The 27,611-nt window shown below is 34.4% G+C and overlaps 1 protein-coding gene and 1 pseudogene across 1 annotated transcript; both read left to right on the top strand.

Moving 5' to 3' along the window:
• Window positions 1–6,149: 6,149 nt before the first annotated feature.
• On the top strand, window positions 6,150–12,797 carry SLITRK6 (SLIT and NTRK like family member 6). Its single transcript, XM_043892327.1, has 2 exons — window positions 6,150–6,686; window positions 9,061–12,797. The coding sequence occupies exon 2, from the start codon at window positions 9,084–9,086 to the stop codon at window positions 11,610–11,612; it is 2,529 nt and encodes an 842-aa protein (XP_043748262.1). The 5' UTR covers window positions 6,150–6,686; window positions 9,061–9,083; the 3' UTR covers window positions 11,613–12,797.
• Window positions 12,798–19,449: 6,652 nt separating this feature from the next.
• Window positions 19,450–26,494, top strand: LOC122686954 (annotated as a pseudogene).
• The last annotated feature ends 1,117 nt before the right edge of the window (window positions 26,495–27,611 follow it).

Genomic DNA, 27,611 nt, shown 5'->3' with positions numbered 1-27,611 from the left:
TAACTTATTATGGGTTGTCTGATTCTTAGGTCTTCATTTTTATTAGAATCTCTTAAGTGCTAATATTTTTTGGTATTTGTTACTTACTATGTATCAAATTATCCATGTCCTGTTTCAATACAGGAATACATAAAAATTTTAAGTAATACTTCACTTATTTTCCTGAACATAAAGTAAACATAGAAATGTTATATGGGATAAGTATACTTTCAAAATATGTCATAAGAAAGCTGCACTTATTCCAGAAGATATACCAGATATATAAGAAAAAGTATATGGTAAAAGCATTGAAAGGATAATTTATAAAAAATTTATGTTTATTTTCATGTAGGTGTGTAGGTAAATGATCAATGCATTTTTTACATGTATATAGATTGATTCTGAAGGAATAGCTTTCCCTGGGTATTTGAGCAAATTATTTACAACTCAAAAGTTAATTCTCTTAAGTTCTGTAACACTTTGAAAAATATTACATAGCAAAATGCAAAATTTCATATTTTGTTTTGGAGTTATTCAGCATGATTTCCATTAACAAAATAAGCCAACGATATTCAGTGGAATCTGTCACTAATAATTCATTCACTTTCTTGGTTAATATTAATATTTCAGTCATGACATTAATAGTTCAGGGTCTTTTTATATTAACAGTACTGTTACTGAGTTAAAATGCAAAATAAAAAATGAATCATCTCTTGAACTATATACTTAGAGTTTTCAACAAACATGTATACCTTGTCAATTATTTTTTCTTTATAGAACATAGATCCAATTGCAACACAAAATTATTTCTCTCTCTCTCTCTCTCTCTATATATATATATACATTATATTCAAGGTTATGATAGTCATAGCTTTATCTTACTGAAGTAAAATGAACTAAATGAGACTGACATATTTTATAAAAATGCTTGAATATCACAATTACAAGATTAAAAGTATTAAATTAAGTTTGCATCCTTCAGTGACATAGCAATATGTGTTAGTAAGAGACAGTGAGGTCCAAATGGTGACTGGCAATAGGAAGACACCCAGGAATTTAAAATTCCCTGTAGATACTCCACTAACCCTATCATGCATATTCAATTCAGCGATATTTACCTACCATTACTGTTAATCATTGAATCCAAAGTAGTCATACAGGTTGTGTTAAAATACCTGTAAGACAACCTTTGGGAGGATCCATGGGGATCAATCTTTATTTATTTATTTTTTTTCAATTTTTATTTTTAGCATTAGATTTCGTTATATGGACAAAAATTTTAAAATAAATCTGTATATGTTCCTGAGAACAAGGAGGTAAATGTCCTAAGACTCCAGGATAGTGAGAACATACAAAGAAATTATTTGACTTGAGTAACTGCTCATTTGACTGTTTTCTAAGTGCAACTCTGATACTTGGGGAAAACTATGAAGCAGATACTAGTGTTCCCTCAATGAGTCTTTACCATCAATCTAATAACACAGTGTCTACCATTATCCCACTGGACCTCTTCAATATTCATCATGGAAACATCCATCAACAATTTTTAGCTGTTTTTTGTAAACTTTTTTTTTTTTTAAAGTCTTCTTAGTCATCCATTTGAAGTAGGGAATTTTTTTGTTGTTGTTGTTATGAAGAGAAGACAACTTTTCAGCCCAAGCTTCCAGGAGAAAGTGTTTACTTTGTTTTTAGTTTTGCCAGGTTAAGCAATGGTATCAAAGAGTTCCTTTGTGCCAACAGATTTCAAATCAAAACAGGAAGTTTTATTGTAAAGCCTGTCTTAGAATAAGGCAATTTCATTATTAGTTTATACCTTTTCTCTCAGATCAAATTGAGCATGAAGGAAACAAGATTTAAATAGCAAATGAACCTTTTAATTAAAGGTTCAATGCAAAAGGCAAGTTTCTTAAACACTCCTTCATGTGTCAATTTATAAAGTATATCTATCATACTAATTTTTCTAAGATGTATAGACTTTTCACTGAAAAGACATCATTCTGCATGAATGTGTGCAAATGTCCTCAAATACCAAGATGTTACTGCTAAAACGTGAGAAAATCTATTCTCCCTCATACAAAGGTCATATTCCTTTTGCTAAATTGCATGTTATTGTCAGAAGTGAAAGTATCCATAATCATTATGTTCTGACTCTAACAGAACCAAAAAAGTAAGTAATTACAGTAAAGAGTTTGGGGCCTCTCTTCCAGTGAAATGTGAAAGAGAATCTTTTTTTTTTTTTTTGTGAAAGAGAATCTTAAGTTCAATAATTGGGAATCAAATTCAGAGTTTACTGTATAACATGGCATTGCATAAGATAGACAACATTCTTTTATCATTATTTTCTATGAATGAGATTTGTATATATAAGTAAAATTTTTTCAAGTAGACTTTACCTCATTATTATTTTAAATAAATCTTAATTTGAAATAAGAAAAATGTGTGTTTATAAAATTTATATAATTAGTGCACAAGATCTCTATATATCTATACATTTAGATATCATTTGCAAATATTTGTAATATCCAATCTCAACAGTATTATCATGAATTTGATTGTAATTCCCTGAGAATACAGAGCAGATAGAGCCCACAATAATATGTTTCTCAAGGATGTGTATTGCGTTTTTCTTTTACGATAATGATATAGGTACTTTAAAAATGTTTGCTTAGAATAATTTCTTTAAATTCTTTCCTCAAAGTTTACATTTTTTCTTAAAAGTATGAAATCACCAATACATATTCAAAGTCGATCTGTAGTATTATCATCCCGAAAGATTCGCCAAATTTTATACATTCTAACTTCAGAGTACAGAAATATGCCTCAGTCTACATCAGTGGCTTCCTAGGTAGCTCAGTGGTAAATAATCTGCCTGTCAATGGAGAAGCCTCAAGAGACGTGGGTTCCATCCCTGGGATGGGAAGATCCCCCGGAGGAGGAAATGGCAACCCACTCGAGTATTCTTGAAAGGATAAACCTGTAGACAGAGGAGCCTGGGGAAGGTTACAGTCCATGGGATCACAAAAAGTCAGACACCAATGAGCACACAGGTGCAGACTATACCACACCTGGTACAAAAGGCTTCTCTCTTCAAACCTTCCATTCTCTTAAGTTAAAATTTGACATACATCTTCACTTTACCACTTAAATGTGGCACTGAAAAAGGTGGGGAGATGTTTGGAGGTAGAACCAGACCTAAACAGAATTAAAAAATCTCTCACTGTTATTTTTATTTTTCCTTTTTCCAGTGAGCAATTTTCATTCTCTTTGTTCCATATACATTATCAGTCTGATAAAATATTCTTTCATCTGGTCTTTGTCCCGTTGCATTTGTAGGACGATCCCCTCCACTACCTATTAAGCAGGGAAGGAGAAGCCTTCTCCAAAGTCCTGACAGCGAATGGACTGTGCTGCCTCACACATGCTGTCACTCCAAAGGAACTAACACAAACTGGTGTATTTCTTCTGACTGCTTGGTACTCTTCACTGTGACTAGAATACTTTCTTGTCTACTATTTAAGATGCACATTCTAAAGAAGCATAACTTAGAAGATATCATTAAAAATGATTATACCTTAAAATTCTCCAATATGGAGTCACTAGGGGTGAACTACATGGAAAAATTACTAACACTGAGTGTTTATTATGATCCCTTAAATTTATCATTAATACTTGGAGCAAGCTACGCTGGGAAAGTACTTTTCCATGTAATCATTGGAAATTAAAAATGTTGCTAAAATAAATCCCATGGAGGAGAGCATGGCAACCTACTCAGGGTTCTTGCCTGGAGAATCCCATGGACAGAGGAACTTAGTGGGCTATGGGCTGGTCCTCAGGGTCACAAAGAGTCGGACATGACTGAAGCCACTTAGCATGCATGCATGCAACAATAATTAACACACTGGCCATGAGCATTTTGGAGAGGATGGCTGCATTATTGACTGAGTGCAACAACTGAGGAATTACAGTTAACAAAAGACAGAGATCCATGGATTTAGCTATTAGGCTTTGGTAAAGAATCTGCCTGCAATGCAGGAGACCCGGGTTTGTTCCCTGGGTTGGGAAGATCCTCGGGAGAAGGGAGAGGCTACCCATTCCAGTATTCGGACCTAGAAATTTCATGGACCATATATTCCATAGGGTCACAAAGAGTCAGACACAGCTGAGCTACTTTCACTTCACTTCACTTCACTGTGAATGTGCTAAGTTGTATATTATTAAGTTTGAGGTAATACCAAGTAATGCATTATCAATATTACTCCTTTGAATTAAGTTAAAAGTTACAGAATGCTTTTCAAACAGAATGCTTACCTAATCTTTATGTTCCCAACAAAGAGTTATTTCAAAGGCTTTTATTCACTTCTTTCCCCCCTGACTATTGTGTAGTTAACCAGTAACTTACACATGAAAAAAAAATAACATGTTACATATAGGTAAAAGGCTCAAGATAAATAACATCAAATATATGCTAGGTATACATTATGAATAAAATCAACACATCCTCCAGCTGGAGAAGATATTCAGTTTACAAAAAATTTCATTCCAGTTGTTCTCATATGGCTATTTGAACAGCTTTTCCACCACAGAATGTACTTCAGAGCATTTCTCCTGTGATTTTGCCTCTAAAACCTAAGTGAATGCATTTGGAGAATTATGTCTACAGTGTTGGGAGGGAAATTATTCTAGTTCCCTCTCTCTCACTGATTCTATTTTTCGTCACCACCTATCTAAAGCATTAGACTGATTTAAGTTAACTTGACCCTCAGCTAGCAGTAGACTGTGCCAAAAAGTAATTCGCTTCTTTTATTCCCTTTATTATCTCATTCCTTATCTTTACTCTTTTACCACACTCTCATCCATATTATAATCTCTATCTTAAAGCACATAATGCTATTAAAATAAAAGATGAACTTAATGCTTGAGAAACTGTATAATATAGGAAACAGAATATTAGAAATTGCCTTAAAATCCTTAGCTTTTAAAACAATTTCACAGATGTGAGAACTTTGTGAATCTAAGTGCATAACTGCAGACAATCATTAAATAACAACTTAATCTTGTATTTTCCTGTTTCGATAATATAAACTGCGTAAAACCTCTTTTTTAAAAAGAATAGCTGTTGCTGAAATTGAACCTAATAAAATACAGGTTACCTCTAGAACCTATAGGCAAGAGAGTTTCTAAACATACACTGTTTCAAAATGAATCAATGACAGCATTTAGTATATTCATTTTGGCTGTGGAAAAAGTTCAGGTCCTTGGAATGTAGGTAAAAAGGAGTGATTTTTAAAACACAGGCCTTTGGGGAAATAAAGAATCTGACATTTGAGAGTTTCATTGGTGATAATTCAGAAACTTTTAAGAGCTGAAGAAACAAGTAACTTATTAAATATTATATTTTAGGAAAAAAATGCTCCCAGAGTTAGTATCATAAAAATCACCAGATTTATTATAAATAAATAAATAATAAATCACCCAATTGATTATAATTGCTATATACTGAAATCACTACATGATGAAAATGCTTGTTTCATTTTATCTGGAAAGACAATTTCATATTTTTGAGACTGATAAGTTGTTTTCAACTAAAGAAAAACCATGTGTAATGAAGATTCTTGCATGCATTTTTAAATGATCATATTTTCATTCCAAATAAATACTATCTACCTGAAAAGGAAAAAAAAAAGGACTTCATTTCTAGTCTCATAATTGAACACTAGCTGTAGGGAAAGAAATAATGAAGTATAAAAGTTAAGAGTCTCAGACATGAGGCTTTAAATTGCTTTTCAAAAGGTAAATACAAAACTACAAGTATTTCAGTAGAGCAGTTCATGTTAACATTTTAAGATTTAATTAGCACACAATTTCAACCTTAAGTACCAGTTAAAAAAATAAAACTGGAGCTATAGGTAGCATGCTTGCAGTTTTTCTGAACATGTGTGCAAACAGTACAATACTGTGCTAGATGAGACTTCAGTATAGTGCATGATTTAGTCTGCTGTAATAACAAAATATTATTAAACATATGTCATTATCTGCACCAAAATCCACTTGCACTGTATTTGGCATTTAAAGCGAGAGGAAGACCGCTTGCAGGAGGAGGAGTTGAGTCCCAAGGTGGAGCTGTCTCTAGTGTTAAACGACACTGGCAGATTAAAGCGCTCTGATGGGGAAGGGCTTAAAGGCTGAGTCAAAAGCCAAGAAGTCTCTTTATTTACGCCTACCTCCCAGCCCTTGGCAATCTGACTAATAACAAACTGAGCTAACAAGAAAGACTAGAAAGGGAGGAAGGAGAACAGTGCTGCAGCTTGGATCTACAGCCTAAGAAAGCAAGAGTGATCAATCCCAGCTCTGTTAAACATCTTGTTTATTTACTGCATGCAGCAGCTTGCAAATGGTTAACTATATGCAAAAAAAGTCAGCATAGCTGTGAAGTATGCCGTGAATTTTAATTGGGGAATAAAAGGACAACTGCTTCAGGATGATCTAGTATGCAGTCTGCTTGAAATGTTTTCAATGAAATGCTCAGCATTTTGTCTTGGACCAGAGGTTTTAACTTTATAAAGCGATGGAACTTGCCAAAAAGTGATATTTGAGAAGAAAGAACACAGTGGTTGGTGTTTTCTTTTTTAATAAAGAAACTGAATTTACTTTGAACATCTCTTCCAGCTGTGCATTACAGATAACGTCAGGAAGTCTCTGCTTTACAGGTAAGACAAATGTTTCCAGGATTTCCTTATACCTATTTTTGCATTATTCTAAAGTGATTGAATTTATGTTTGCCTCTCTAAAAAAAATAACTTTGCATTAAAGGATATCCAGTTTCTTTCCTGTTCACTGGCACAACTAATGCAGTAGCAGATGCCTGTTTTTCTGTGAGCAGCAGACATCTAGACTAACAGCTGGCTGTAGAGAAGAAGTAAAATAATCTGCCACGATTTCTTTTACAGCATGCAGTTTGTTATTGGAAACTAACCTATGTGTGCTCTGTGAGGGAAAGATTACTTCCAAATACCATTGTTGAATCTCAAATACAAGCAGAATATCAAAAGATTCTTTGTATATTGTATACCACTTTTACTTTTTCCCGACTTGAAAATATGTGCATGGAGATTTTTTTACCTCTTTAACACTATCTCTATACTATCAATATAGAACCACTTTTAATATTTATGTGCATTTCTGAAAACATTAGAAACTGTTCCCTACTACACTTTGAAGAGCATAAAATGCATCTGAGACAAAAATAACAAGAGATTCTCATCTAGAAGTTATTCACTGTTTTCTTAAGATGGGTTGCCTGGTGAAATAAAGAGTATTCTTTCCTGGTCATCTATGGAGAAATATGGAGATTAGCTGTGAATCTAATCCACAAGTTGAAGACTCCAGCTCCAAGCTGCTTGATTCTAAGCATAGCCCTGAGAGCTGTTTAAAATCAAACCATTTCCCTTTGGAAACACTCAGTCAGCTAACTTTCCCTTTATATAGAGAGGCACTACTTGGCTGTTTCATGTCTTTGGTTGTCTCCTACCTTCCAGAAACTTCATACTATACATGTTTTCAATAAGACTGTGTATTTTCATGGAATGGAAGTTTACTTTTGAGATTATTGATTGGGTTTTGGAATGTATTACCTGATTGTGAATTTTAATTAGATTCAAAATTACTGTTTACATCCTATCCAGACAAATGAAAGCACCTATCATTTCCAAAATTTGAATAGCTACAAGATGTGGTGTTTGTTTACCTTCGAATTTAGTCTAAATTTAAAATGCACTATGTGAAGGAGGGTAATAAAATTAAATACATTAGAGTTCAAAGTATTTACCACACCACTGCTGTTATTTAGAGTTAGAATTTCTTAAATTGCTGTTTCAGATCCATATATTAAATTTTTAAGGAGTTGGAATATGTGAGTGTTATCCTGAACTGTCACTTTTTATTTACCTAATTAGCGAGATCTTCAAATATTTTTATAGAGTGAAGTTTGTTTCAGAGTTCATTGTTTGCATCATTAAGCCTTACAATAAAGAAGATCAACTGCTTCATTATGAGATATTCAGTGCCCTAAAGTCTGGTTCAAGATCTCATTAGGAAATCATTTGTTAGAAGTTTATATGAGGTATTGTTCCTTCTTTTGTAAGAGCCAGAAATGTGTGTCACAGGTCAGTTTTTCTTCTTTAGTTTTTATGATGTTAACCTTATCCACAGAATAATTTAAAAGTAATGGTGAATATTTCACCTCTAGAAATTAAAGTGTGAAATTTGAATGGACACCTTTAAGCGTATATCTCTGATACTTAGGCTTATACAAACTACCCTAGAGAGCATAGTTAAAATTCTTTTATAAAGGTTTACTTTACTACATAGACATATTTTTCCCAAATTTTTTATAAATAACAGAATTAATATATTAAACCAAAATCAAATCAGGTTAAACACAGAGTTATTAGATGTTATATTGTGATATCCAGTTCATAAACAGAACTAAAGGAAATGCATACATACAGTCTTTATATCATTTTTGAATTTCCTACAGGTCTCTCTGCTTCTGGCTATCTCTAGAGGGGTGGGAGGTGGGAGGGAGGTTCAAGAGAGAGGGAACTGATTCATGTTGATGTATGGCAGAAACCAATGCAATATACTGTAAAGCAGCTGTCTTCCAATTAAAAATAAATATAAAAAAAGATTCATCTAGTTTAAGCTAAAAAAATTAAAAAGCTAAGGTCTTCTCAAATATACACCTTTGCATCATAGCAAGTTATCAATGGTCCATTTAGCCAACACCCCTCATATCTGTTAAAATGCATTAGTTGATGATATGAACACAAATTGAAATACTGAAGTTATCCTTGACCTAAATTTTAAATTGTTATCATAATGCAAGTTAAAAGTAAAACAAATCTCCTGGTCATAATATTTGTAAAAAATAAAAGAAAATGTGGACTCAGCAATGCACTTATATATTTAAAATACTCAGTATTTTGCCTATTAGGGGAAAACCTATCATTTTGAAAATGTCACATCCATCTCCTCCCTGCTGCTGGCCACTAAAGCCCATTGCTATTGCATTTTATTTTACAGAATCAAATCCATCGCATGACAACATGAAGCTCTGGATTCATCTCTTGTATTCATCTCTCCTTGCTTGTATATCTTCACAGTCCCAATCTCCAATGTCCTCTGCCTCAGCCAGAGGTTCTTGTGACTCTCTTTGCAATTGTGAGGAAAAAGACGGCACGATGCTAATAAATTGTGAAGAGAAAGGTATTAAGAAGTTATCCCAAATAAGTGTGCCACCATCACGACCTTTCCACCTAAGTTTATTAAATAATGGCTTGACAGTACTTCACACAGATGACTTTTCTGGGCTTACCAATGCTATCTCAATACACCTTGGATTTAACAATATTGCAGATATTGAGACTGGTGCATTTAATGGCCTTGGCCTTCTTAAGCAACTTCATATCAATCACAATTCTCTAGAAATTCTTAAAGAGGATACTTTCCATGGACTGGAAAACCTGGAATTCCTACAAGCAGATAACAATTTCATTACAGTGATTGAACCAAGTGCCTTTAGCAAGCTCAACAGACTTAAGGTGTTAATTTTAAATGACAATGCTATTGAGAGTCTTCCTCCAAACATATTTCGATTTGTTCCTCTAACGCATCTAGATCTTCGTGGAAATCAGTTGCAAACATTGCCTTATGTTGGTTTTTTAGAACATATTGGCCGAATATTGGATCTCCAGTTGGAGGACAATAAATGGGCCTGCAATTGTGACTTATTACAGCTAAAACTTTGGTTGGAAAACATGCCCCCACAGTCTGTAATTGGTGATGTTGTATGCAACAGCCCTCCATTTTTCAAAGGAAGCATACTAAGCCGGCTGAAAAAGGAATCAATTTGCCCCACTCCACCAGTATACGAAGAACACGAGGATCCTTCTGGATCATTACATCTGGCAGTAACCTCTTCAATAAGCGATAGTCGCATGTCAGCCAAGACCACGTCTCTTTTAAAACCACCCACCAAAGCACCAGGTTTAATACCTTATATTACAAAGCCATTCACTCAACTTCCGGGACTCTACTGTCCTATTCCTTGTAATTGCAAAGTACTCTCCCCATCAGGACTTCTAATACACTGTCAAGAGCGCAATATTGAAAGTTTATCAGATCTAAAACCTCCTCCACAAAATCCTAGAAAGCTTATTCTTGCAGGGAATATCATTCATACATTACTGAAGTCTGATTTAGTGGAATACTTCACTTTGGAAATGCTTCACTTGGGAAACAATCGTATTGAGGTCCTTGAAGAAGGATCATTTATGAATTTAACAAGATTACAAAAGCTTTATCTGAATGGTAACCACCTGACCAAATTGAGTGGAGGTATGTTTCTTGGTCTCCACAATCTTGAGTACTTATATCTTGAATACAATGGTGTTAAGGAAATATTACCTGGAACTTTCAACCCAATGCCTAAACTGAAAGTGCTCTATTTAAACAACAACCTCCTACAAGTTTTACCACCACATATTTTTTCAGGGGTTCCTCTTACGAAGATAAACCTTAAAACAAACCAATTTACTCATCTACCTGTAAGTAATATCTTGGATGACCTTGATTTACTGACCCAGATTGACCTTGAGGACAACCCCTGGGACTGTTCCTGTGACCTGGTTGGATTGCAGCAATGGATACAAAAGTTAAGTAAGAACACAGTGACAGATGAAATACTCTGCACCTCTCCAGAGCACTTACACAAAAAGGAATTGAAAGCACTCAATAGTGAACTTCTTTGCCCAGGTTTGGTCAATAACCCCTACCTGCCAACTCAGACTAGTTACATCCTTGTCAACACTCCTACAACCGCAACTACAGCTGATACTATTTTTAAATCACTTACTGATGCTGTACCACTGTCTGTTTTAATACTAGGTCTGCTGATTGTATTCATAACTATTGTGTTCTGTGCTGCAGGGATAGTGGTTCTTGTTCTCCACCGCAGGAGAAGATACAAAAAGAAACACGCAGATGAGCAGATGAGAGACACCAGCCCTGTGCATCTCCAGTATAGCATGTACGGCCATAAGACAACTCACCACACTGCTGAAAGGCCCACAGCATCACTCTATGAGCAGCGCGTGGTGAGCCCCACGGTTCACGTCTATAGGAGCCCATCCTTTGGCCCAAAGCACCTGGAAGAAGAAGAAGAAAGGAATGAGAAAGAGGGAAGTGACGCAAAACATCTCCAAAGAAGTCTTCTAGAACGAGAAAACCACTCCCCACTCACAGGTTCAAATATGAAGTACAAAACCACAGACCAATCCACTGAATTTTTAACCTTCCAGGATGCCAGCTCATTATATAGGAACATATTAGAGAAAGAAAGGGAACTTCAGCAACTGGGAATCACAGAATACCTAAGGAAAAACATTGCTCAACTGCAGCCTGATATGGAGGTACATTATCCAGGAGCCCAAGAAGAGTTAAAGCTGATGGAGACATTAATGTACTCAAGGTCAAGGAAGGTATTAGTGGAACAGACTAAAAATGAGTATTTTGAGCTGAAAGCGAATTTACATGCTGAACCTGATTACTTAGAAGTTCTAGAGCAGCAAACATAGAGTTCGAGGGCTTCTGCAGAAATGCTGTGATTCTGTCTTAAGTCCAGACCTTGTATATAAGTGCCTTATATGAATATGTCATCAATCAGAGAACTTAAGCACAGCAGCAATCCTATGGGAAAAGAAAAAGAAACTCAGGGATCACTGGGAGAAGCCATTGCATTGTCTTCAGGCAATTTTGTCTATCCCCAATAAAATAAATCCTTGCATGCAATCATTCAAGGATTACATTAGTATATTCCCATATAAGTAAAGTGTTTCATAGATGTCCTCTTGCACATCTAAAAGGGTTCAATATTCAACCCTTAATTTCTTGAGTTATATTACCCATGGATTAAATAGAATTGGATTTTTGTCATTTAAAAACTATAACAGTAAATGTAGTTATAATATGTAAAAAATGTTTGTTTATAAAACCATTAAATGTACTTACAAAAGTGTAAATTGTTAGATACACCAACTTTTCTTGCAATAAAGGCAAAACGAACTGGAACTTTAAAATTAACAAATAGTCATAGAAAAGAAAAAATGTAAAGTTGAATTACATAGAGTATGAGTGGCTCAAAACTTTGAAACTTCGAGAATTAAAAAATGCCACTGATTGCTTTCTGAATTTAAAAACAAGAATGATTAACAGTTCAGGTGGAATGAGGAAGAAAACATTTTGGTTTTTCTGCACATTTTGTGTGGACAATCTTCTTGTTAATGCTGCTGTGAGCTAAGGTATGTCATTTGTGCTCAAAGTTTAATTCTTACTCTTGGGATATTTTGAAAATGCTACTGATATTCAACTGTAAATATGATTAGTGCATCTATTAAGTTTGGATTCTTTCATAGCATTAATCCTTTGTAAATTTGAATACCAAGATAGAAATATGTTTCTTGTGGCAAGTAATAATTCACTGGTGTAAAAAAAATAGGAAAATTATTTTATTTTTATTGATGTACACTGATAGATGCCATAAATGAGTAGCAAAAGGCACGTCTAAGGGTAAGTGGTTTAAGTTGCCTCAAGAGTGGGACAATGTAGCTTTATTTTACAAGAAAGTATAGCTAGATTTTTATGAACTATTTATTCTGTACAGTTTTGTATATTTTTGGTTCACAAAGGTAATTATTCTTGGGTGCCTTTCAAGAAAATTAAAAGTACTGCTCACTACAATAAAACTAAAATGAAAACCCTTTTTTAATATGTGCTTTCTTCAATTAGTCTGATCTGTAATTCAGTCCAGTCAGGATTAACACATGCACATTCATGCAGGCACTCAGGCACAAACACACAAAACAAGATTTCTATTTATTGTCACCCACACAGAGCATTTTCTTTCCCATGTGTGAAAAGGCCTTTCAGTGTCACGATGTGATTGTCATGGAGCCCAACTAAATGGCCCATAATTTTCCCTTTCTGGCAAATCATTTTTCTACTTAATACAAGTAGAAACGATTTAATTTTCTTCTTTCTGGTTACAGAATCAATTATACAGAAAATTTTCACAAGGCAAACTGTAATTAATCAAGGTACTTTAGTTCTGTGGTGCTCACCATTCAGATGCATGCACAGGGTTAGGAAGAAATATATTTTCTATTAGGAAGGAATTTAATTTACTTTATACTATTTTAGTGATTCATGAATGTTCTATTAAATGAGTTGGTTTTCAACACTCAACTGTCTGCATGACTAGCTAAATATACTTTCTGACTATGAATGAGAAGACTTCCCTTTTAATAAAAGCAGTAGGAGCCTGTGTGGCATAGTATGAAGAACAGTTATGGGTCTATTATGACATCATATCACTAGGTTTCTAAAAAAATCATTGCATATACTAATATAAAGCAATAGCAAATTGTGCATTAATAATTAAGAGATTAATTGGAAATCTACATTTCTTCATTAACCTTTAAGGTTGGAAATCAAAAAAATGAGAAATCTTTTTTACTTATTTATTTTTTAGGGGGGAAATCTTTTCTAAATTAACACTTACTAAAGGGAAATCTAGGTTCGTATATAATACTTTCTATGTTTATCCGCTGAAAGTACTCAGCACAGTAATGAACAGTAAACCCTCCAAGGCATTAATTTAAATGTTACATTCTAAAAAAAGAGAACAAAGCAAGAGCAGCATTCATGTTACTGCACTTCTGCTCAGTAGAGTATCTGCAAGTATTTCCTGATTTCAATCAAGTGCAGAGAAGTATCCAACCTCACTTGCCTGCAGGATCTCTGGAACGGATCCAGGAATGCAGACAGGGACATGTCCTGAGGGACATTCTTCTCAGTGAGGTAAACATTTTTTTTTAAATCTTTATTGTTAATTGCCAAAAGTAATAATATTCACTCAACTTAAAAATCAAAGAACAAAACTGTCTATGGTGTTATGTAAATATATCTTTCAAATTAGGTACAACCCCTAATTATGTAACATCAACCTTGTATGCTGTTACAAAAAATCTTAACGAACTTATCTGTCAACCAAATAAAACCCTATGGAGTCTGGATATTATTTACAATGATGCAGAAATAACTACAGTTTCCAAAGAGTATCAGATTTTTAAAGCTTAGCTGTTTCATTCATGATAGAACCTTTCTTATGTAATTTGTTTCCCTACTACAAGTAGTTGAGAGGTGGAAACTCCAGTGATGATCTTTAATTCTTAACAGGTCTTGTGACTCATGATAATCACTCAGAACTTTGGTTATTTTACCTGTATTTCCTATTCTTCTCCCTGCCCCCTCACCTACAGAATAATTTTTATTATATTGCCTAGTTTATTACCTATAAGGCTAAAGTGGTCTCTTTCTGCAATTAATTGTTAGATTCAAAATCCCAAATCATAATTCAGTATGCTCAGACATTTACAAATACCTGGGCTTTCTTAAAATAGACTTTTCATCACTCGAGTTGTTTTTTTTTTTTTTTTAAGTTAAACAAACATTACTCTCTGTTCACAATACATGAGGGCAACTTTTCACTCATGTCTGAATCTTGGATGTTTGTAGTATCATGGTAGTAATATATAATCATACTGGATCAAATCTTTTTGATTCTGTCAATCTGTTATACACAAATTGTATGAATCTGTATTTAATGAATTATTTTCACTCAATTACCATTAAAATATTTACTGGGAATTGAAGAGTATTCTTCAAATATCTTCCATTGATCTCCATACTAGAATGATAATCTTATAACTTATATAAAAAAGGAATATATCAATAACTCTTATTCTCCCTCTTGAATCAATCTTAAACCACAGAGGAACATTTTTCCTTCCTAATCAAATAATAACTAAATGGAAGGATCATCTTAGTGGCCTTTAAGCTGCCTGATCCAATTACTTTAAAAAGCTTAAATTTTAAACCAGGATTGAAAAAAGTGATATGGCTATCCCTTGGTCATTAAAATGCATATTTTAATATACTGGTGTATATATTTATGTATATGTAAATAATTATACATTTATATATGCATGCTATGAATGTTTAAGTCCCTTCAGTCATGTTCAACTCTTTGCGACCCTATGGACTGTAGTCCACCAAGCTCCTCTGTCCATGGCATTTCCCAGGCAACAACACTGGAGTGGGTTGCCAGGGACAGAACCTGTGTCTCCTGCACTGCAGGCAGATTCTTTATCTCTGAGCCACAGGGGGAGCACGTTTTATAAATGACTACATACATATATTTTTGGAGAACTAATAAAGATAAATAGGTAGATGATGGATGGATAGTCTCAACATGCATGTAATTTATTCATAATATTATTCTATGATACCTAGTAGATGTGTAATTGAAGGTATTTGTAAAAGAATAGTAGTAAATACATTGCAAAGTTCTTGGACAATAAACTGTTTTCTTTAACATAAGCAAACAAAGGGAAGGTCACACTATTTCTCATTTATAAGACTTTCCACATAATTATTTTTGGCAGAAGCTGTTCTCTACATAAAAAGAGTTATGCATGTGCAGAAAATGTTGACCATTTAGAAACAGAAGTTTGGATCTCCTGGTAATAGGGAAATGGTTTTTAAATTAATTTAAGGATTCTTCTCTATTTCTGTTCCCTGAACACTTTTATGATTCAAATATAAGTGGCCACAATTTTCTTCTTGAGAAGGTGGGGTATCATAAATGGATACTATTTTATAATATGAAAGGAGACAATTACAAGAAGTGAAAGTGTTAGTCAGCCTATTGTGTCCAACTCTTTGCAACCATGGACTGTAGCCCACCAGGCTTCTCTGTTCATGCCCTTCTCCAGGGGATCTTCCTGACCCAAAGATCGAACCCAGGTCTCCCGCATTGCAGGGAGATTGTTTACTGTTTGAGCTACCCTGGAAGCCCAATTACAAGAAATCACCCTATATCTGGGCAGCCAAGCCAAGAATGATCTCTTTGATGAAGAGAAGACAAGTGATCAAAAATATAGTTATCTCTTTGTGCCTTTTCAATTCCATACAAACTGAAATACAGATATTTGTCCAAATAGTCCCTGAGATTTATAACAACAATAAATATAGAACTGTTGTTTATTATCAACTTATAAAATATATCATTAAAATTACATTCTTTAACAAATTTCTGTCTTATGTGGAAATAAATCCCATTATTTCTTTTATAGAACACACCTATCTTTTTTAAAACTGAACTTATTTATTGCACACACATCTATTCTTATGTATATGGAAAAGAGGAGATGGTCAGATGTAGCTGCACTGAAAGTATAGCCAGACAAATACTGCCCTGTTAGTGTGAATGTTCTTCAGTAGATTAGTGAATAAAAATGGAAACAATTCAAAACAAACTGCACACACATACACACATGATGCATTTCCAAGTAAAATGATTTAAAATCACAAACTTGAAGTAGAGAACTTTTATTTCAGAAATTTGAAACATGGAAAGCAGAAAACCTGATGTTCCACAAGTAAGTATTGCCTCTTACATCATGAAGGCACAACCAGTAAGAAAATTACCAGTAAATGAGTATGGTATATTGAGTTAATTTTTTCATATAAAATCTCCAGGTATTTAATTGTCATGTCATCATATTTGATGGTATAAAGTTCTTGAACAAGTATTATATACAAAATGAATCATTCTGTTGCCAAGAGGAACATGCTCAATTTTAAATTTGTGGTGTTATCAGTGATAATTTTATAATTAGTGAGTGGATGTTAAATGTATTTCTATCCTTTTACTTGGTATTATGACTACTCTAAAGATATATAAGTCTCCATTACTATGTTTTCATGACTCATACTGTTAAAAGTTAATATAGTGACATATGGTAGTATCTGAAAAGGAACAATGAAGTTCAGAGGAATAATGACTGTAGAAGCATAAGATCAGTTTAAATGCTTTACACGATTTCCTCAATGAAGGCTTTCATGGACATGTCATGGGCCTATTCCTAGAATTCTAAAGTACTTTGGTTTAGGAAATATATATTTGAAGACATTTTATTATGATGCAGGAAACACAACTCCATGTATCAGCACATCATAAATATCTATAGTTTATCTAATGTTTTCATTTTACAAATAGAGGATTTAAAATTTTGCCTTACATTATTTACAGGCTTTACAGAATCACAGAAATGTATGTCTTCCCTAAGCACATTTTTTTGTTCCTGGGTTTAGGTAGGGTACACTTAACATTTCATGGAAGAAATGATGTAAGTTTGAGTAATTTTAGACATGGGTTACATAATTCTAAATTATTCAAAATGTTATAAAAGCACATTGAAGATATAGCTAGAAAATTACTGAATACTCATTGGAGTACTGGACAACACTACTAACTGGACAACACAAACATATGGCAGGCAGAAACTCATTACATAGATTACTTTTAAATTCAGAATTACTACTAATGTTCATCATCTTTTCAAATATAATTTATTAAGCATTTAATTTCTGTCATATTTCTGAGAATCAAGCATTTGACAGAACAATACAAAATATATAGTTCTCATGATATTTCATTGATTTAAAACTTTAAGTCCTGTACAAACAGTATGTAATTTAAGTGTTGTTAGAGATTATGGTATCAGAAATTTTCACTATTTCATTTTTTAAGACCTCTACCTGAATTAACCACATCTACCTGCATGCATGTTAAGTCTCTTCAGTTGTATTCGACTACTTGCAACCCTATGGACTATAGACCCCCAGGCTCTTCTATCCATAGGATTCTCCAGGCAAGAATACTGGAGTGGGGTTGCCATGCCTTCCTCCAGGGGAATCTTCCCCACACAGGGATCGAACCCGTGTCTCTAATGTCGCCTGCATTGGCAAGCGGGTTCTTTACCACTAGCACTTTATGATAAAGATCATTATTTCAAAGAATTCATCATCTGAATCCTACAAAAATAGCTTTATATTACTAAGGATTATACTTTTCAAGTAAATTTTCCTTAAAGCAGTTTTAAGTTCAGATCCAAAAATGCAGAGTTCCCATATACCCACTGATCCCACAAAAGCCAGCCACCACCACTGTAAACATTTTCTATCAGAGTGGTACAGTTATTATAATTGATTAATCTACATTAAACATTTTTATCACCCAAACACCACAGTTTACATTAGGATTCCCTGTAGATGGTGTACATCCTATGAGTTCTGAGAAATGTACAGTGATATATAGTCACTATTATGGTATCCTACAGCATGTTTTCATTCCCATATAAATCCTCTGGGCTCTGTCTGTTCATCCCTCTCTGGCAACAACTGATCTTTTAACTACTTTCAGAATTTTGCCTTTTCCAGAGTTTCATATAGTTGAAATCATACAGTATGTATCCTTTCTAGATGGATTTCTTTCATGTAGTAATATGTATTTAAAACTCTTTCATACTTTTTCATGGCTTGATTCCTCATTTCTTTTTTTTTTCTAATTTATGTTTTTATTGAAGGAGAATGCTTTACAGAATTTTGATGTTTCTCATTTCTTTATAGCACTTAATAACACTCAATTGTCTGGATGTATTGCAGTTTATTTACCCATTCACCTACTGAAGGACATTATGGTTGCTTCCAAGTTTGGGAAATTATGAATAAAAAAGTTATAAACATCTGTGCACAAGGTTTCATATACACAGAGGTTTCTGACTCACTTGTTAGTTGCTCAGTTATGTCCAACTCTTTGCAAATCCACAGACTGTAGCCTCTGTCCGTGACATTCTTCAGGCAAGAAAACTGGAATGGATTGCCATTCCCTTCTCTAGATCTTCCCGACCCAGGGATCAAACTTGAATCTCTTAGATCTCCTGCACTGGAATGTAGGTCCTTTAACCACTAGTGCCACCTTTGACTCATTTGGGTAATAGTAAAGAGGATAAATCTCAGACCATAGGAGTGTGTGTAGCTTTGTAATACCGAACTGTCTTCCAAATGGCTGTACCACTTCGGAGTCCTTCCAGCAAGGAATAGGAATTTCTGTCACTCCCCATCCTCACCAGCATAAATTGTTAGTGTTCCAGATTTTAGGAATTCTAATAGATGTGTAGTGGTATCTCACTGTTGTTTTAATTTACATTCCGAGTGACATATGATTTCCACCACCTTTTCATGTGCTATTTTACCATCTGTATATCTTCCTTAATGAGGTGTTTGTTAAGATTTCAGCCCCCTTTTTTTAATCATGTGGTCTGTTTCGTTATTGAATGTTAAAGAGTTCTTTTGTGTTTTGGATAACAGATGCTTATCAAATGTATCTTTTGCAAATAGTTTTCCTAGTCAATGGCTTGTTTTCTCACTCTTTTGACAGTGTAGTTTACAGAGCATACATTTTTAATTTCAATGAAATCCAGTTTCTTATTTCTTTTACAGATTATGCCTTTCATGGTATCTATGAAATCATTACCATATTCAAGGTCACCTAGATTTTCTCCCACATTACCTAAGAGTTTTTGTTTTACATATTATATTAAGGCCCATGACCCATTTCCATTTTGAGTAAATTTCTGTGAAAGATATAAGGCTTGAATTCAGATTTTTTTTTTTTTTTTTGGCACACAAATGCTCACCTGTTGAAATAACAATATCTGGGTTTTTAATACCACACAAAATTTAAAATGGATTGTTGCATTATTTATAATTTATTTTAGTCTTTATATTTAACCCTTGAGTGCTATTAACATGACATGTTACCTCATGTTTAAGAGAAAAGAATATATGAGAGAAAAATATCAAATTCTAAAGGTTAGTATCACTGGGTCTGAACTTCCTATAGCTACAAGAGTATTCAATATGAATGTAAAAGAGTGAGTTTAGCAAGACTCTTCTTAGCACTGTCCTTTATAAGGGCTGTATTACACCTGGGAGTTTACATAAATGATAAAGATAACTATGGTTTAGTGTTTGCCAACCAAACATCTATACCAAGTAGCAGGTGCTACTCAGGTGAATCCTCATATTTAACCTGCAAGTAACAGTATTATCCTTATTTTACCTATAAAGCCAATGAACCTCAGAATGTTAAATTGCTCAGAACCACACACACAGTAGTGGTCAAGTTCAGATTTCTCTTACTTGAAAAATTCCTGCTTCTACCATCTTATCATGCTTCATCTCATAAATTTATAAAAACATTTTAAAATGTGATTACCAGTTCAGTTGGCTGAGGCAAATACTACATTGTTCACAGCTGCAAACATTGTACTCGTTCATCACACTTATTATTTTAGTGTTGAATGTTTATTTAGCTTCTAATCATACCATAAGCCTATCATCAATATAAATATAACCTTTGGTCTTCTGAGGTCTGAAGTCTCCATATGTTTGTTTACATTTCAACTTCAAAATAAATGTATTGGGAAGTATGTGTATTTCAAACACTAGTGAAGTGTTTCAACAATGAATCTACATTATCCGAATACAAACTTTCAACATCATGTTAATGACACAGATGAGAACACAGAAAAAAAATTTGCCTAATTATTAACTTGACCATATAGGTAATTAATAACAAAAAAACTAGCTTCAGAATGCAAAGCTTGGTTTTCATTTGTAATATGTATTTCCTAATGCCTTTTGGATTTCTTTTTGATTTCATAATTTGATCTACATAATAATGTTGTGAATTAGGAAGTGTTACTATTCCCATTTGCAGACTAGGAATGGAAACAAAAACTCACACATTTGGAAACTGGTAGATCCTAGATTCGCCTGAGATTTTCTGAGCCCCAGAATCTACGCTCTTAAATGAAAATGGTTTACTAACTCCTAATAACAATAAGAAATTGGTAAAAGTAATACAGCTCTTAGAAAGAAATATAATTTAGATCAGTTGGGTAACTTCCCCCAACAAATCATATAAAACAATAGAATTCAAATGGAACAAATTAAATGTATTTTTAATAACAGTCATTTGGCTTCCATATCCTTATCGTAAAAAGTAAAGCAAAATATTTTGATTTATATTTTAATATAGATAATATTTAAACATATATTTTAACATTAATATTATATGTTAACATACATATTTAACATGAAATATTTTATATAACATACAAACTATATTTTAACATACATGTAAATAACAATATATTCTACTTATTTAATAATTTCCATATAATTTAAACTAAAACTATATCTACCATTGTGAAGAAATACTGTCATGAATATTGTGAAAGACTGAATAGTGTCCTCCAAAATTCATGTCCACCTAGAACATCAGATTATGACTGTATTTGGGAACAGAATTTTTGCTGGGGTAATTGGTTGAGTTCATACTGAATTTTAGGGTAAATTCTAAATCCGGGAACTAGTTTTCTTACAATAAGGCTGTGCACAGATATACAGAGCACACACACAAAAAAACACTATGTGACTGCAGAAGCAAGAAAGTGCAGTGATGCATGCGTCTACTATCCATGAAACCCGATTGCTGGCCACCACCAGAAGCTGCAACAGTCTAGGAAAGACTATGTTGACCACATGAGTAAAGCATTGTACATATGGATCATTAAAAGTACAACATAGTTGCTTTCAAATTTCAGTTTTTAATAATATATTGCAAGAAATTAGTTTTGAGTCTTGCCTAATATTGTCTCTCTATGGTTCACTGACTTTGAGATACATAGGAAGTATATAAGTAGAAAACACAAATTTCTGAGTTGCAAATACAGAAAAAGAAATATTTTAGAAGTTTAAATTTTCCTCCCAATTCCACTGAAATAAAATACTGAAGAATAAGGAACTAGAGCTGACTTTTCAGATGACTTTCTAAAAGCTATGCATTTTCTGAATTAATTATCTGATATAGAGTCACTGTAAACAATTTTAAAATAACACACATTTAAATAAAATTCTGTACCATCATCAACCATGCATCAACAGGGTTCAGTATTAAATATATCTCTAAGAAATGTACTGTTACTTACAATATTCTGACAGACACATAAAAATACACAAAGTTTGGAAGAAAAATTGAAAAAAAAATATAATTAGTCTTTCCTTTTTTATTCAGAAGGAAAAGACAACATAATTTTTCAACTTTTGAATTTAAATTAGTGAATGCCTTTTAAATGATGTGTTAAGTACAATTTTGTATCTTTTAGTTTCAACTGGAATCATACAGTAAATATGTTTATGATTCATCTCTTTTGTCTATATTCAGATAGAAACCAGGCAATATATTCACAATTTGGAAGGAATATGAGAAATATATGAGAGTAGTATGAGAAAAAATGTCACATCTCAGGAGTGCTAAATGTAGTTAATTAGGAAGGTACGTGCTCTCCAACAGAAAAAGTACCTGCACTAGTGCTGTGTGCCATTGATGCACATAATATCAAAATGCCTGGACATAACCAATTTCTAAATCACAGAAAATTATTTTCTTCCAAGCTTTCATAATGGGTTATATAATCATGGAAACAAGAATTCAACAAAATAAGGAATGTAGTATCACAGTGCCAGTGTTGGGTAAAATGTTAAGTTTCAGCACTTCTAGGAAAGAATTATTACAAAATGAAGCAACTAGCAATAAAGCACATGCATGTATGTGTTAACGTATGGTGGTGGTGGTTTAGTCGTTAAGTCATGTCCGATTCTTGCAACCCCAAGGACTGTAGCCCGCCAGGCTACTCTGTCCATGAGATTATCCAAGCAAGAATACTGGAGTGGGTTGCCATTTCCTTCTCCAGGGAATCTTCCCGACCCAGGAATCGAACCTGGGTCTCCTGCATAGCATGCAGATTCTTTCCCAACTGAGCTACAAGGGAGGTCTACAAGTGTTAAAAGACAAGTAAAATAATAAAATAATAAATTTTCAAAATTTTATTTATGCAGTTCACAGGTCCAAAAACAGATTACCATGGGTGCCTAAAGGATTCAGGATGAGGTAATGTTCAAATCCATATCTCATAACATATCTGGATGTGATTAGACTTCAGTTTTACTACAGGGTCATAGTTCACCAAACCATTTCCTGTTGCCTTTGTCAAAATTAATACTGCCTTTTCTCTACTGCTACTACTCTTCTCTGCAAAATTCCAGATTTAAAGGGGTACATTATATCTGAGTTTCTTTAGCTGATTTTTTTCCTCTGTAATACATTTTTTTTTTTAACCCTAGAGGAACAGAATTCTAAAGGAAAATAATTACAAATGACCTCGACCTTTTCACTTGAAAATTAACTTCTCTGATTATCAGTCTTTTTGCTTTGGCCTTTAGTAAAATAATGATGCAATGACACATAATTGTGTAATTAGTATTAAAGTCAAAGGAAAGATGAATTGATATAGGACCAGTGTTTCACTATGGGGTATTTAGTCCTTTCAAAAGCATGTTACCCTTTCCTCTAGTGCATGAGTCACACATAGTTACAGCAATAAAACATCAAACAGAATAAAAATAAAAGCATTTAATTGTTGGAGCTCTCAAAAATTGTAAAAGACTCAACTTTTTGTGACTCAATTACAAGAAGAAAGGTTATTAACTGATATGTGAAGATATGTGTGGCTCTTGTTTGAAGAACAATTATTGTTTAGAAAGATTAGATGGATACAGTGCGAGTTTTAGCTGGGAAGAAACTTATGTATGTAATTCAAAGAGGCTGCAGATTCTGAAGGATACTTCATTTGTCTGTTGTGACAATACTAATTAAAGATGAGAAAATTAAAAATATAAAATAAAAAGACAACAATTTATTGTTTATATTATACAGAAAGCCTCAGGAAAAATGATGAGTGGATTATTTGCAGTCAATTTTATGGAATTCTAGAGATTTTTAAATTATCTTTTCAAAAAATCATTATTTGGAACAAAACTGTAATTCACTGGATGTTTAAATTGTATAATATAAGGAGGCTAACAATTGATACTAAGTGATCAGTAGAATAAAAGGAATTATCAATCTTTCATTATTTTGACAAGAAATAACATTTTTGCACTAGTGAATTTATTCCCTCAGACTTAATTTTAGTGCACAGCATCAGTTTTCTAAACAAAGACAAAAACTTAGCTGCTAATAAAACTGTAATTGACTGTTATGTTTGATCTTCTCTTATCCAGAGTGGAATATGCTATAAAGATAAAAGAAGGTTGGCAAGAAAGAAAGTATAAACATAGAGATAATTAGCCAGTGAAGATTTTCAAATGAATCGTACTTTTTCTAAATAGTTTTGTCAAGATATCTGGTTAGTTTAAGAAAACTGTATCTAGAAATACTGAGTGGTAACAGGCAAATTGTATATTTATCCAAGGACAATTAATATTTACAAAACAAAGAAACACATTTCTTGTACAAGAAAACACTGTATCCCTACAAAATTTATACTGAAAATAGTATTATAAATTTTCATAAAATAGCAAAGAACATTCTAATCTAATATTAAAAAATATTAAAATTATACCTCATAATTATACCTTATAAAGAAACTGCCATTTTGACTATAACCACTGCTGTGATTAAAAAAATAAGATTTAGCCTTTGCGTTCTCTCTCCCTCTCCCAACATGGCGTCCTCAGCAAAAAAGAAGAATAAGAAGGGGAAGACTATCTCCCTAACAGACTTTCTGGCTGAGGATGGAGGGACTGGTGGAGGCAGCACCTAAGGCCCCAAACCAGTCAGCTGGGCTTATGAAACAGACAATCTGGAAGAGGATGTTTCAACCACTTGGCATAGTAATGATGACGATGTGTATCGAGCACCTCCAATTGACCATTCCATCCTGCCCACTGCTCCACGGGCTGCTCCGGAACCCAATATCGACTGGAGCCGTCTTCCCAAATCTCCACTCTACACTGCTTTTCTAGGGAACCTACCCTATGATGTGACAGAAGACTCCATTAAGGAATTCTTTAGAGGATTAAATATCAGTGCCGTGCATTTACCGTGTGAACCCAGCAATCCTGAGAGGTTAAAAGGTTTTGGTTATGCTGAGTTTGAGGACCTGGATTCCCTGCTCAGCGCCCTGAGCCTCAACGAAGAGTCTCTAGATAACAGGAGAATTTGAGTGGATGTTGCTGATCAAGCACAGGCTAAAGACAGGGATGATCGTTCATCTGGCAGAGATGGAAATCATGATTCTGACAAAACAGATACAGACTGGAGGGCCCGTCCTGCTGCAGACAGCTTTGATGACTACCCGCCTAGAAGGGGTGATGATAGCTTTGGAGACAAGTATCGAGATCGTTACGATTCAGACCGGTATTGTGATGGGTATCGGGACAATTACCGTGATGGCCCACGCTGGGACATGGATCGATACGCTATGATGACCCAGGTGACAGAGACTATGACAGAGGCTACGATTCCAGGATAGGCAGTGGCAGAAGAGCGTTCGGTAGCGGGTACCGTAGGGATGACGACTAAAGAAAAGGCGGGGACCGCTACGACGACAGATACGACAGATGAGATGACCCGTCCTGGAGCTCCAGAGATGATTACTCTCGGGATGATTATAGGCGGGATGATAGAGGTCCCCCCCAAAGACCCAAACTGAACCTAAAGCCTCGGAGTACTCCTAAGGAAGATGATTCTTTCGCTAGCACCTCCCAGTCCAGTCCTGCAGCCTCTATCTTGGGAGGGGCAAAGCTGCTAGAGAAGGAGAAATAGAAGAGAGGCTACAGAAGGAACAAGCGAAACTGCAGCGTCAGCTGGATGAGCCAAAACTAGAACGACGGCCTCGGGAGAGACACCCAAGCTGGCGAAGTGAAGAAACTCAGGAAAGGGAACGATCGAGGATAGGAAGTGAGTGATCACAGACAGGGACCTCAGCCACGTCTGGCAGAAATAAGTCTGACCAGGATGCACGAAGAAGAGAGAGTGAGAAGTCTCTAGAAAATGAAACACCCAATAAAGAGGAAGACTGTCAGCCCCCCAACTTCTAAGCCCCCCAAACCTGAACAGCCTCTAAAGGTAATGCCAGCCCCTCCACCAAAGGAGCATGCCTGGGTGAAGCCAAGTTCTAACCCTCCTGCTCGATCTCAGAGCTAAGACACAGAGCAGGAGTCCCTACAAGTGGTGGAGGGAAAGCAGTTCCAGCTCAACCATCTGAGGAGGGATCAGCAAGGAAAGATGAAAATAAAGCAGATGGAGTGAGTGCCCCAAAAGGCCAAAGTGGGAACTCCAGCCGTGGTCTGGGAGATGGAGGAAACAAAGACCACTGGAAGGCGTCAGACAGAAAAGATGGCAAAAGGGATCACGACTCCAGATCTGCACCTGAGCCAAAGAAAGCTGAAGAAAATCCAGCCTCAAAGTTCAGTTCTGCAAGCAAGCATGCTGCTCTCCCCACTGATGGTGAAAATGAAAATGAGGGAGATTACACCGAATAGACCTCTGCATTCTGTGCTTTCTCCTAGTCTCTCTCCACCCTGGAACATTCGAGAGCAAATCAAACCTCTATCCAGACAAGACAAAATAAAACTCACCATCTCTTGAAAAAAAAAAAAAAGATTTAAAACATCTTTATTCTATTAATTTTGAAATCAAAGCAAAACTCTTAAGTAACATATACATTTAGTGCAAACTAATTTATCTCACATTTCACTTAAGTGGCACTTTCCTCACTCACTATTAGATTGCTATTATACTTGTCTAGGCAAGATTTTTCATTTCTGTTTCACTATTAAAGATGCTGTTTGATCAACAGTGACTGAGATATTGAGCACTTAAGAATGTGTACTTGGTTATGATGTCAAATGGTTATAGCACCACTACTGGTAATAACATTTAAGTGGATGACTGTGCATTTACTCACTTCTTGAGATATTCCTCACATGTAATATTGAAGCTATTCTCTCCTGGGTACCTGGAACTCTATGCCTCCAATGTGAGTGAAAAGAAAGCCTGGGCGAGGCTGCTAGGAAGACTTAATGATGGCCATGTCATCATCCCAGCAAGAGTTGGGCTTCCTGACCTGGATTTCAACATCAACTTACATTCAAGTAATTCCTTTTAACCTAGAATGATCTGGGTTCTATTAAAAACCTAGGATCCTTCTAATATATCTTCAGATCATGACTAAACTGAGATAATAAATGCAATGCAACAATGTTTCAAATGGAACATGTCTTTACACAGCAGTAAGGCCAGTTGATCATAGAATATACTTAGTTAAAAAATTTCTGGAAATCAGAAGAGTATTTAATGAAACAGAATTTATTTTTATATAGGCATTTACCGACATTGAAGTATATCCAAGAGTATGGCAGTCTGCTTTAAAAGCATAATTTAAGTATACTAGTTCAACAAGTCCTATTCACTTTACTGAGTGCAAATTATAGGTTGAGGCATTAGCAGGTATAAAATGTTTACAAGATAACAAGGTTTATTCTTCCAATAGCATTTCATTTTATAAGAGAGACTTAGTACACCATCCGAAATATATAACTAGCTATGATCAATTTTACATGAGCAATTAGTCTTTATTGTCTTTCAAAACTTCAGGATTCCAAAATTTCCTAATCACTTTTTGATCATTAATAGAAGATTGAAAATTAGAATACATATGTTTAAGCAGTCATTCAATCTTTTCCACATTTCTCAAAAT

The sequence above is a fragment of the Cervus elaphus genome, chromosome 30 (assembly GCF_910594005.1).
Source record: "Cervus elaphus chromosome 30, mCerEla1.1, whole genome shotgun sequence".
In the NCBI taxonomy this organism is placed as follows: Eukaryota; Metazoa; Chordata; class Mammalia; order Artiodactyla; family Cervidae; genus Cervus; species Cervus elaphus.
Note: the sequence above shows the minus strand (reverse complement) of the source record. Positions and strands in the feature narration are given on the sequence as shown.